Genomic DNA, 12,875 nt, shown 5'->3' with positions numbered 1-12,875 from the left:
CGATAACGGACTAATTGCGCCCATTAACGAGCCCTGGCTAGCCGACTGGTCGATCAGGAGCCAAAGAAAACTCTCATGGAGCCATCATCATTCGTCGCGGTCCGCTCGAACCGGTCACCATGCTGCGTTTCTTCGCGCTTTCGCTTCTTCTGCTCGCGTGTCACCATACCGGGTCGAGCCTCGAGAGAGGCAGGAGGTATCTGGTGTTCCCGAAGCCGGGGAGTGTGACGCCGACTAAAGTGCAGGTATTCGGATGTATCGCCGGGTATATGATTGTATCGGTGCACGAACCGGCGCTTCAGTCAATCGGTACGTTTAATTGTGCTCGCGATTCTAATTGGATATCGATTGCTAATTGTTTAAGCGATACGCGCGTTAAACGGTGAAAGTGCAAACGGGGCTGGCTATAGGAACGTCGAGACAGAGTTGCGACGTTTCTAAAGACACAACGGTGTCTCCCGCGTGATAGCTCGATAGGCGTTTCACACGCGCGATCGCGATGCAATTAACCGTAATTGCAGCGCGGGCGTGCGATCGCTCGCGATTGAACCGCGGAATTGCACGTGACCATGGAATATGATCGATAATCGTAACTCCATGGGAAATCGCATTGCCGCGAACGTGGCGCGTGTTGGCAGAAAACGCGGAGGTCAGGGCATCGTGGTAGACCGGAAATGGCGGAATCGTGCACCGATAGGGCCGAAAATTTCGCGTAATATTTCCCGCGTCTAAATTCATTCGATCGAATGTCACGAACCGGCTGGCCGAACGAGACCGAGCCTGCCAGTTGGAATTCGATTGCTGGTTATCATAAACGATCGATGACACCTTCGTGTATTTGAAAACCGTTCCAGTTAATCCTCGGCCTCGGTTTACCCATGGAAGTCGACGTCAGCATGATTATCGGATATGTGATGAAATTTAATTACGCCCTGCCCTATAACGCCTCCTACTTGACGGATTCATACGTTCGCTATGACAGATCGATCAGCCCCGGTGTCGAGGTCGACGAGGATGACGAGCCGAAACCGGATCACCAAGGTACGCGCAACCACTCTTCTTTCCCTCCTAAAACGCTTCCGGCACTTTTCATTGGCCAAGAGCGTGCCTCTTGCTTCGTCTAATTCCTCTTCCGACTCCATTTTTTCCACCCTCCTTTCCAAGTCAAACGGAATGCAGATGGAAGCTGATTATGTAGTCCCTCGCACGGGAGAAATACATCAGCGACGATCTTGGGTCTTTTTACACTCGTTCCTTACCTATCCCGATATTTGCTATATCCATCAGGATCACCGGCGCATAATAATTTTCAATTGTATCGAGAAAATACACTCCTTATTAGAGAAAAACACAGGGATTCGAAGGTAAAGCATTTGCAAGTTTCGATTTTCGGCAGGAAAAAAGTTAGAAATGCACGATTTTTATACAGCTTTAAAATTCTCAAATGCGTCACCTTTGTACCATCCTCTCTCGTAGACCAGACCAGACCGCAAACTCGCCTTCCTCTCGCGAATTTTCCGTGTCGTGAAAGGAGAAGATCCCACGGTAACAGGCTGATTTCTCCAAATCCTTGCCACTATATCCCCTAGTCGTACATTCAGAGAACTCCGCTCAGTCAGCTCTGCTGGGTAAGACGGGGATCCTCTTCCTTTACATATTAACAAAGCTACTTCTGTTGCTCTTCGCATGACACCATCCGCGAGCACGATGACCCTAGCTTCTTTCTCCTCCACTCCATTGTTCGCTCATCGGAACCCGCGTTCATCGAGCGACTTTCCCGCAGGAGTGGCACGCGTGATCACCAGATGGGAAATTTACGAAATCCTGGAGTCGGTGCTCGGTGATTCGAGATCGGGCAAGGCCTGCCTTTTGAGGGCGATCTGCGAGGCTTCCGAGGCGCCTTTCAGCCGAGTTCACGGTCTCAGCTCTCGGCTCGTTCATCTTCTCCTCACGTGAGTATCGATTCCACGGGGGTCTTGGAAAGGGGACGTATCCAGGTTGATCGTGCTCTCGCGGTGGAGCTTTCTTGGATTATCTTATATCGTCGACTCACTCCCGGAATCGATTCTATTGGACTATTAGGTAGATAAACAGGTAATCGCGACGGAATATCCTCGGCAGAAGTGATCACCGTGGAAGTCTAGAGGGTAGCTTGACGTAGGGTGTGTAAGGGTTCTCCGTGCCTGGAACTTCCCACTACTCGGCCATTATTAACGCGAATTTAAACATCTCGCGGCGATCGGTTAATTTTCTTCGCGTTTCAGACCGTCGACCACCTCGGAGCCATTCAGGACTGACTTTGATCGAGTGTATCACGCCGCTGAAATTATGGGCCGACGAGGACTCAGCCCTTGCGATAGTTTATTCCCCGAATGCACGGAGAGCCCTCTGGATTACTTCACCGAGGTCCTCGAACGGCCGTTCGCCTAACGTTGTCTGAAATTCATCGACTTAATCGACAGAAGAATAAACTTAAGCCCGAGGCACTCTGTTGTGTGTCTCTTCTGTCCTTCCCAGAGACTCTTCATCCCCTGGATCTCCTCGTTACCCTGTCGCGAAAGAAAACTCGCGACCGAGAAACTGAGAAGAAAAAGGCGAACCCCGTCTGGTTACGCCTATCTCCCTCTTCTCTCTCTCTCTCTCTCTCTCTCGCTCGCGTCTGTTGGTCGTGGAAGGAACAGCCAGCTCGTTGGACAAAGCCGGTGTTGGAAAGTCCCGCGGGAGGGTTGCGGCTGAAACGAAACACTATATCGAAGGCCGGGGGTAATTTATGTGCGCCGATGTCGCGCGATATTAGAAATATCAAGGGAAGAAAGGACGCGCGAATGGCGGGGTCGCGGCGAAGGAAGAAGGATCGAGAAGGGGATGGAAGAGCTGCGAGGGTGAAGCCCGTGGCGTGGTACCGCGCGGGGGTGGAGGTTCGCGGCGAAACGTGACGCAGTTATCCGGCGTTATTGGCAGTTCTCTCGTTCAATAACAGGTACACGTAAAGAGAAAATACTCCGGTTGAAATTTATAGAGGGTGTAGAGCGAGCGGAGCAGGGAAAAAAAATGGCCCGTGACGCCGGTGACCGAGAGAAACGGGGCGAGGCGGGACTGGGAAAGAGAGAGGATGGTTTTTCCAGGGCAAAGCCATTCGTGGTAATTAACACGGGCCGACAATATACGATTTTACTTCCGCGTCGTTACAACGCCACCGAGGCCGAAACCTTTGAGCTTTTGCAGGACCACCCTCACCCGCCCCGCCCCATTCTTTCCCTCCCTTTCCGTTCTTTTTTTTTTCCTTTCTTCTCTTTTCGCGTTCGACCCTTTGCGTTCGGCACGCCTCGCGGGGTATTCGGTTAATTGTCGATAATTCGGGATGCGCGGAATCGACGAGCTCGTGGCGCCGGACAGATTAACGAACGCATTGTTACCGGAACGCGCGTTGCCTGCATTTCGTCGAGAATTTCAGCCTCGATCATTGGCTCGATTGTTCCACGCAGCCCCTTCGACGATTCGATTGCGAGCTCTGCTTTCGACTCGGGTCGACGAGGGTAGTTACGGGGGTATTAACGAGACGCCTTGTTTCGAGCGGCGCGCTTAAAAGGACGCGCGCCGCTTCGGAGTCCCGGGTAAATATTAATTTTATACTTTTCGAACTGCGGTCCGAGAGGAATGGCTCGATGGGAGAAGAGCTGGTACGAGCTCTGCGCTGTTACACCGAAAAGCAATAAACAGTGTCAAGCAATCAAGCAAGCAACACGGCGAAGCAATAAATTCGTAGGATAAAGTTGGCCGAGGCGAGCTTGAAGCGGAAAAAAGTTTGTATATTTGACAGGGTGCCCAGAATTTCGAAAACTCCTGCCATATATTAACCCTAACGAAATTCCAAGTTGACGAGCTTTTGTGCCGTTATATTAACCGGCCCTGAGAACCGGGCGAGCATGGCCGACGTGTTTTCGCGAGTTTTCTTCCAAAGGCGAGGCACACCGAGTTGCATCATTTACAAGTCGATAGCCATTGAAATTAATTACCGTTGCAGCTACCGGCAGTTCCGAGCACCGCTTGGTCCGGCCTCGCAGCAGTTGAAAGAAGTTCCCCTTTCGCGCCTCCATTTCCTACGTAATTTACCAACTCTGTATTCGTTGCATGCGCGTTGCGTTGAGAACTTCTCGAGACATTTGAATCCTTTTAGAAAGCCGTGGAATATCGTTCGAGGAAAGTTACCGTTCGCAACCGTGTCGCTGAGGAGAAATTCCAAGCATAGACCGTGATCACCTGCGCGAGGTCGGTGGCTGTGAGCCAGCGTGCGAATCTCGAGCGGCGAAGAAACTTGGTGACCTACGAAACCACGGTAAAACTTCGATAGCGTCGAGGACACGTTCGGTATCCGTAAAGCATCGTCAAAAATGCGATCCAGTGTTCAGCAATTTCCTCGTGGCCTGGACAACGGCGTCGATTCCGCCGGATCCATCGATCCGCCCTGGCCTGGAATCACGGGGACCGGCTTTCGATTTCCGGGTCGGACGTCTCCACCAGACGGATAAGGAACGACAAATGGACATCGTTTAACCCACATAGATAAAAGCCCGGGTACGCATGTGCTCGCGGTTACGCTCCATGGGCGAAAGAATCGTGTACATAACGAGGGTGAGCTTTACGAGGCATGCAGGGTTGTAATTCAATTTAATACCCGGCTCGCAGACTGCCGACTCGGTTCACCGAGAATCTCGCCGGGTGACTTCGAATCACCGGTTACCAACCAGATATCGGCTGATCCTACCCTGGAAGCCGGGTCTCTCTTTCCGGCCACCCTCTTCCGGTGAATCGGAAACTCTCGCGAGGATTTTATTGCGTGGTAACGTCGATCGTTGGTGCAAACGCACCCCAAGCTTTTCCTCGTCGGAACGATCAGCGAGGACTAACGTTTGACTCGGTAAAATCATCGGGAATCCCTCGATCGGTGCGAGAACGAGTGGAAGAAGACGAAACGGGATCTTTTTCCATCCGCTATCTAGGAATCCATCGAGTGATATTCCATAGCGAAACGAAGAGCGACGAAAGAGCAACACAGGAGGAACGAACACCCGTCGACACCTCGTTAACCGAGTGTCCCGTTACCAAGGTGCTCTTCTCGGATTAACAAGCAGGTCGGTGCAAATCGGTGCGAATCGGGTGAACGGACGGAGCAGCTGAGAAAGCAAGACGGCAGCTCTGCTGGACCAATATTTACACTGATTATTCGCCGAGATACAACGGGACCAGCTATTACGACCGGCTTTTGGTTCGCCGTGGCACTCGCACGTGGCGAACTCGCGCTCCGGGCGGTTGCTCGTCTCGATGGAAAGGCAGATTGAAGCGATCGCGCACAGTTCGCCTAGCTGCGGCCTGTTCGTCGGCGGAACGATCGCTCGGGGCCTGGAAAGCCATAGCAATGGCAGGCACGGTCGTCTTCCTGGCGCTAGCTCTCGTTTCCCTGTCGCCGTGTCTAACGCAGAGGCTCGAGGACGAAGACGATTTCACGGGCAGGAACGGGACCAGGTTGTTGGCAAGTCCCTCGCGGCGACCGAGGGCTCTCGTTTTCCCTGATCCCTCTCAGCTTCTGGTACGTAGAGAACACGAGGCTAATGAACCATCTCCATCGCGGCCAATCGAGGATTCATTCGCGCGTCGCTCAAGTGTTCGCGATCGGTTTCCGCTTCTTCTCCAACGCTTCGGGCTAATTCCAACGATCCAACCCTCTGTCTCCCGTAGGTTCGCCTCGACGGGGGTGTAATCGGGGTGAAAGATCTCATGGATCATCGGCCTGCGACGAAATTCGAGTTAATAAACGCGATAATTCGCGTCATTCGCCCCGAATCCAGTAGCGTGTCCCAGACCTGGTTCTTGCGACGCTCGCGAGCTAGTTGGACCCCTGAAACGACTGGTCGTTAATACGGTTCAGCTGGAAAGCCTGGCGCGCGGTTGCAGAAGCTACGTCGACACCTACTGCCGGCGGATACACGTTGATTATCATCCGTATGCTCAATTATTCCGAAAGAGAAACGCGGGACGGGATGGCTCTCGCGTGAAACCGCTCGCCGTTTACGCCGCTCCTTGAATAATTCCCGGCCGCGCCACATGTCCGGGGCTCATCCAATTTTCCATCCAGCGTGTTTGGAAACGGCCGTCCTTCGGATTACAACCGCGCGGCTTGATGGGATGAACAGGGCCGTGTCCAGGGGTTCACGGGGCCGCAGTTGCAACGCATTGGCCGCTGGATTTTCAGCGAACAGGCTGCCGGCCTCTGCGGAACCTCGAATTAAGTGCTTTAGCGGAATTTCCTTTGCCGATTTCTAGAGCCGTGTAAAATTCTTCCGGAAGAACGCTCCACGGACTTCCATTCCAATTTTATCTATCTGCACCCTTTGCCTACGGACCGCGCGTACGTTTGAAAAGTAATTCGATCAATTTTACTCTATTATCTATTCTACGCACCGGTATTCTTCGATTTACCCTCGTCCACGAGTAATCCCGAATGCTCCGGTTCGAAGAGTAACAAAAATATAAAAGCAAGTCCCGTCATCTCGAATTTACTATTCCAAACGCAGTCTCGCAAACCAGCCACGAAACTGATGATTCGAAAACCCATTGGCTTCATTAGGATCACAATTAGCGGGGTGGTCGGCAAGTAATAACCGGTTCCGGAAGTGTATAACGTATTTCGATTTCCATCTTCCCGTCCGATATCGCGGTACACATTCCACCTGACCTTTCAGGGCTCGTCCAATTTCTGCGCCAGGTGGATACCTCGATCCCGTATCGGGTACACGTGTGCAGCCATGGCACCTCGTACATGTGCATACATATTCATGCACACGACGGAGCGGGGTGGGCGGCAGGATGGGCCGCGGCCGGTGTATGAATTTTCGATAAAACCGCGAATTTCCACGGAGAATCGGTTCGGGCCGCGCGTCTGGGGAAGACAGTTTAACGAGATTCGCGGAGGGCTCGCGGGGAAGGGCCAGGTAGCGTTTTTGCATCGAGCAGGCCGGCCCGCTGCCAATCGAGATCGATACACTTCAAAGAGCACCGATACGCCGCTCTGCTCCTGGCTACTCGTACTAATTGCGTCGCGAAGGAACCATGGCCGTTTCGCCAACTATTCCGATACCCCCTGTCGCCACCCTCTTCTTCGTCCCCTTGCATCCGTGGGGATATTCGATCGCTGGGTCAGTCGGCAGATTCGGGATCGCCTAGGTCGACCCGGGATCCAACTTAACACCCGGGTCGCTCCCAAAAGGCAGTCCGCCATGATCCAAACTGCTCCGCGAGTTTACGGGTTCTTTGATCGACCCCTCGCAACGTCCTGCGGAATATCTTTGGAAAGAAGACACGTCGCTGCGATAAATCTACGAATTTAATTATCCCATCCAACACGAGTCGTCCCGAACTCGCGTTAACCGCAGACCCGCCCGGTTTATGACAGCAGCCCGCGTCATTCACCACCGTGAATCTTTGTTCCTTTGTACTTCGAGTGCATTCGATTCCACGGGAATACAAAGTGTACTTTATTCCATGAATATCGCGAATCGTTGCGGATAGCTAGCTTAACCTCTTTGTGTACGATACCGCGCGAGCCTCGTAAGGAAATCGAGCCAAACCCGAGTGTTATGGCTGAAAGGCGTGGCTTGTAGATAACGCTTAATGTAAACACTGGGTTCCAGGCTCGTGGTTAGTTTTTGCCGATGCTTTTCCGTCTCAGTTGCGTGTTATTCGCCGCGTTCGCAGCGAGTGGATCAGTGTGCGACCGACCATGTTGTTGATCGTGGCACGTAGCATCGGAAGATCGTAGCACGCGGTGTTAAGGCACCCCAGTTGATCCTCGTTCGTCGGAGCAACAGCGTTATCGTCGAGCGTTGCCTGTCTCGTTATCGCGCGTGAAAGCGAACACGCGAAAGTTAGAAGTGGTCGAGAAATCAGTGAGCATCGCGCGGAGTGTCGCGTAAATTCGGGAAGCCGGAATCGCGATTAACGAACGACGCAGTTTACAGTTATTTGTTCGGGAACACGCGAGAGATACGGTCGTTGCGGGATCCGCTCCTAGCTCCGGACACTACTGGATTTTAACCCGATCTCGTTTGAGTTCATCCAATTTCCTCTTTATGCCCCCGCCCGCGCGAATAGCCGCCATAACAACGAGCTTTCTGATCGAATCGCGCCGCCGGCATCTACGCGGTCACCTAGAGCGACGGATTTCGCGAGAACGGTCTTTGGCAGAGTCCCGGAAGATCGCGTGCATGCAATGGCGACACAGAGGCGAATAAAAGATCCCGAAGATCCTCGTTCCTCGATCGGTCGCGTCCTCGAAAAATGTTTTACCCCCGGTCTGAGAGTTTCCCTCGAAACCCTGTGACGACAGCTGATCTTCGGACTGGGCACGCCGCTGCAGCTGGACCACGAGAGCGTGATCGTCGGTATGTTCATGAAGATCGTGTTCAACATGCCCACCAACGCGACGGACTTCACCATGCCTGGGGTTTACTACTCTCGGACGCAGAAGAGCAGGTGGAGCATCTACAAGACGCTGGAGAAGGTGGCCGGCCTGTACGGATTCGGTGGGAAAGCTTGTCTATTGAAGGCCATCTGCGAAGCTGCCTCCGTGCCTTTCGATGGACGACACGGTTTGCTGGGACAGCTGTTGCACGTTTTCTTCAAGTAAGTTCTGCGCTTTGATATTTGCTTTCACGTATTCCGTCGTGTCACCGCGCAGTGATCTACGCGCGAGATCGATGCGTTGTTGTGGCATCGGTCGACAAGAAGGTCGGTTGGAGCACGAGGCAAATAGTCGAAAGTGTCACGGAGCCACGTGAATCCGAGCGTCATCTTGCCTCGTGCTCTAACTCGAGTCCGAGCCTACGAACCCGATCCTACCGCACGTCGAAACAGGACGTGACAGGCTAAAAGTCTGGATCGCGTCGTAAAGCACGGAACATTGGGGAACGCGATAAAACCCCTGGCCTTGTGGCACTAAAAGCGAAGTTACGATGACGTAGTAGTTAACCGGTGAATTAGCGGAGTAGCGTGGCGCGAGTGGCGAGGGATTAAGCGGTCGGTCCGCATAACGCGGCGCCAATTAACGCGAGGGAAGCTGCGAAATAACTTCGGGGCTTCTCTCGCGTATCCGGTCGCGTTATCGATCCCGGGTACCACCCTCCTTCTCGCTCTCTCGCTCTCTCTTCCTCTCTCTCACTCTCTCTCTCTCTTTACCACCCTTTCTCTCTCCCCCTGTCCCTGGCCCCCCGAATTCTTTTCCAGGCCGTTTCTCCCCGGGCCTCGATCTCTCGCGGCGACGATTGTAATTTTTCACCGTGAACTCGAACGCGAATTCGCTGGAATTCCAGGCCTTCGAGCACCGACGAGCGGTACGACGAGTACGGGGATCGGGAGTACCGCGCGGCCGAGCGTTTGGGCGAGCAGATGTCGACGGAAAACTGCCACGCCCTTTATCCAGAATGCCGCAGAAGTGTGCTCGACGTGTTTTCCACGGTGATCACGTGAGCAACGTGCCTCTCCAGCGTCGGATCCCGAAGAAGACGACACGCTGACTGACAGGGATGCGGCGAAATGTCAGCTCGTTAAGCGAGTCCGAGTGATCCTCGTTGATTCGCTGGCGCGAGTTCGCGCGGCAGATTTTCGCGTCTCTATTGCTCGGGATCGATGATTACAGGATTGTTGTACGAAAGTAAATTAAAGTCGCGGCTGAATCTTCTCTCAGCCGGGGAGGGTAAATCTCTGTGAGTTAAGGCCAATAAAGTGTTTGCTCCTAGTCGCAGAAGCTCTTACCAGAGTAGTACGAACGCTCGAGGAGGAAGAACTGCACCTCCTCGCGGGTAATTTCTCGAGAGAACGTATTCCAGACAACTGTGGCAGCGGTGCATCGAGGAGGAGCGATTCTTCCGGCGAGTTGGCCAGTTCAACGCTCGATTATCCTCGAACGATGCCTAAAACTCATCTCTTCGGGGCGAGCGCCGTTTCTCAAGGTGTCGGGCCGCCGTGAAAGCATTTCTTAACCGTGCCTGCTGTTCCGCGAGCATTCCAACGCGCCAGCCTCTCTTCGGTCACCCCTGCACCCTCCTCGAGTTTCATTTCCCTAAGAGTACCCGCAGCAATCGTCGAGTTTCACCCCGGCAGTTCGTCGGAATTCGAAATTAAAGAATCTTCGCCGTTCGCGGGGTCGTGTTCCTCTTTGGCCCAACTGGCCGGTCTTGGCTACCGTCAGAATTCTTGGACAACGCCGGAAACTCGGGTTGCGCAACCCCTAAATTACACAAGCACTCGACTCTACCCTCTTTTCCAACCTTTCGCTATTACCGTATCGAGATAATTCACGTCTAGGTATGACAACGTTATTTTTCATAGATGTCTGTATTTCTCTCACGTGCAAATGAGAAATTCAACGTCGAGGTAGGACATAATTCAGCTCCACCTTGCGACCATTCGTCATGCGACAATTAACCCTACGAATCCTAAGCCCTTAACCATCCCGGAAAGCCCTGTGCTAGCGCTCCTCTCGAGTTCCCGCTACATTTCGCGTATTTCTTCTGAAAGAATTTCCAGTTTGCGTGAAGCTTCGTAACGTTAGGACGCGATGACTATCGTCTCGTTCCCCGTTGAGAATCCTACGACTAATTATCCGGATTATCCCGTCGATGCCGATACTTAAAATTTCACTGTTCGACAGGGGATATTTCCTCCACGATTGCAGGTTCGTCGCGACGTCGCGGTAGATCTCTGGCAACACGAGGATCCGGATTACCTCGGGGTTTGGGGAAGGGGTGAGTGGCGTCGGAGTCGGAATTGAAAATTCCGTACGATTTATGTGGCCGTTTGCGGCCGTGAATTAGGGGCAAATGGACAGTCTAGGCGTGCGTGAAGTTCCACCCCGTGAGATCCTTATCGACTAGGCTATCGATTCGCCGGCTGGCGAAGTCGATGGAAAGATAGGGGAGAATTCTGCCCGGCTGGACGTCGGTGAACTGGTTGCAAAACGATAATAGCCGGTGTTAAAGCACTTTAAAAAGCATAGTCCATTATCGTGCAGGGTGAGCCAAGTACGCGTAACGCTTAAAAGCTCGAAGGAAAGTGTGTCGGAGAGGGACGAAGCGCTGCACGGGGGACAGGGACGGTCTAAGAGCGGAACGTTTGCCCCCGGGACACGAGAGTCGAACGCCCCCGACATTTTCCCGTGGATTTATTTCATTGATCCCTTTTCGCCGAATGGGTGTTGGCCAGGTATTAATTTCTCGATATTTATCCCCCCAGTCTGCGGATTTCACTGTGGACAAAGGGAATAGTAAAAAGAATCGCGCGTGGTCGAGAGGCCTCGTGGAATTGCGCGCAACGCTAGTAGAATCTCGGGCAAAGTTTCCGCGCCGGAACGCGCGTGTTCGGGCCGCGCTTGAATAACCGGCAGGGCGTTAGCGAGAGAATATATCGCGGAAAATGGTGAAAGGATTGCCCTGTAATCCGACCCTCTCTATCCGTAACGATACAGAATATTTTTGCACCCTTGTTTCCTTTTTACCCCCACTTTTCCACCGATCCGTTCGAAGCTCGGAAATTTTCTTTCGGCCGCCACGCCTCCGCGCTCCTCGCGAGCAAATTCCCGCTCGGCAATAGTTGCGCGAACAAAAATCGATGCAACATTCATTTAGTCCCTGCAGGAGCGGAACCGAGTTCTCGCGACTTCGTTATTATTCCACGATGCCGCGACGAGTCGAGCAAACTGCTTTCCTCGTTAATAAATAAATCCAATTGCGCCTGTGCAACCTGTTAATCGAGGTACCCTGTCCCATCGATCCCGACGTCCTGACATCTTCGTAAAAATAGCTCGACGTCCCGCGAGTACCCCCTGCTCGATCCTCCGCGTATCATCGGGTCTGACGGACGGCGGGAAACAATGGAGAATCAGTCAAACGACGGAGGACGACTCAGTCTCCGCATTACTATTCCGGTCTGCCGCGAAGCCACGATAGTGCGAACGATTCCGCGGGACGTGCTTCCTCCGTTGTATTTTCATTCGAACTCTCGAGCGTGTCGGTGGAGAGTAACGACGGAAGAATGAAGGACGAGGGTGGAAAACGGGCAACCCTTCGCGGAGGACGCTTTGGATTCTCGGCCAGGCTGCGAGATATCTCTCCGCTTCGCGAAAAGACACGTTCCTCTTCTTCTCCCCTCGATCCCTTTAACATTCCAGTCAAATCTAATTCGTGGATCACGCGGAATGAGAACGAACGCGTTCCCCGGGAAACCCTCGGCGCTACTCGCGCCATTTTATCGGTCCAGCCATTATAAATTTTCCCTTCCGACGAAATCTGTTTCGCCATACGCTCGTCCGTGCCTTTCGTAGGCTGAATTTTATGTCCGTGGCCGTGGTAATTTATCTTGCCAATCTTCGAGTCTGTCTCGAGGCGTCGTTACTCGGGATCAGGGAACGGGCCAGGGCGACTTTCTTTTCCATTATAGCTGTTCCAGGCGGTGCCTTGCTAAGCCAGAACGCTTAACGAACGAACGGAAGCGTGGAAAGATCGGCGACCTTCGATGGGACAACGATATGGCCGACCTGGATACTATACCGTGGTAATTCGCAGGGAAACCTCGGAGGAACCGCCTCTATTGGATACAACGGAAGACGCGTAATCGGATGACGTCTCTGTGTGTTCCAGAATTCGAGACCTTCGGAACGTCTCCTCGCTCGTCTCGAATCACCGTCCTGGGAGATTCCCGATTTTCCGACCAGCCATTTGCATCCTTCGCCTTCGATAGAAGCGAACGCTTTTATCCGGGTTCCCCGCGTCTCTCTCCTTACTCTTTTATTTCACGTTGAAATTAACAAGGATCGTCGGAAGACA

At 53.0% G+C, this 12,875-nt stretch overlaps 2 protein-coding genes across 2 annotated transcripts; both read left to right on the top strand.

Annotated features, from left to right (window-relative positions):
- The first annotated feature begins 119 nt into the window (after positions 1-119).
- Positions 120-2,430, top strand: LOC108549790 (uncharacterized). The gene is made up of 4 exons (XM_017903306.1): positions 120-245; positions 855-1,041; positions 1,784-1,952; positions 2,265-2,430. Exons 1-4 carry the CDS (start codon positions 120-122, stop codon positions 2,428-2,430), a joined length of 648 nt encoding a protein of 215 aa, XP_017758795.1.
- A 2,986-nt stretch (positions 2,431-5,416) lies between these two features.
- On the top strand, positions 5,417-9,522 carry LOC108549789 (uncharacterized). Its single transcript, XM_017903305.1, has 3 exons — positions 5,417-5,587; positions 8,384-8,679; positions 9,366-9,522. The coding sequence occupies exons 1-3, from the start codon at positions 5,417-5,419 to the stop codon at positions 9,520-9,522; spliced, it is 624 nt and encodes a 207-aa protein (XP_017758794.1).
- Positions 9,523-12,875: the final 3,353 nt, after the last annotated feature.

Source organism: Eufriesea mexicana, unplaced genomic scaffold (assembly GCF_001483705.2).
Source record: "Eufriesea mexicana isolate 0111107269 unplaced genomic scaffold, ASM148370v2 scaffold2143, whole genome shotgun sequence".
Lineage (NCBI taxonomy): Eukaryota > Metazoa > Arthropoda > Insecta > Hymenoptera > Apidae > Eufriesea > Eufriesea mexicana.
This window is presented reverse-complemented; position numbering and strand designations above follow the sequence as displayed.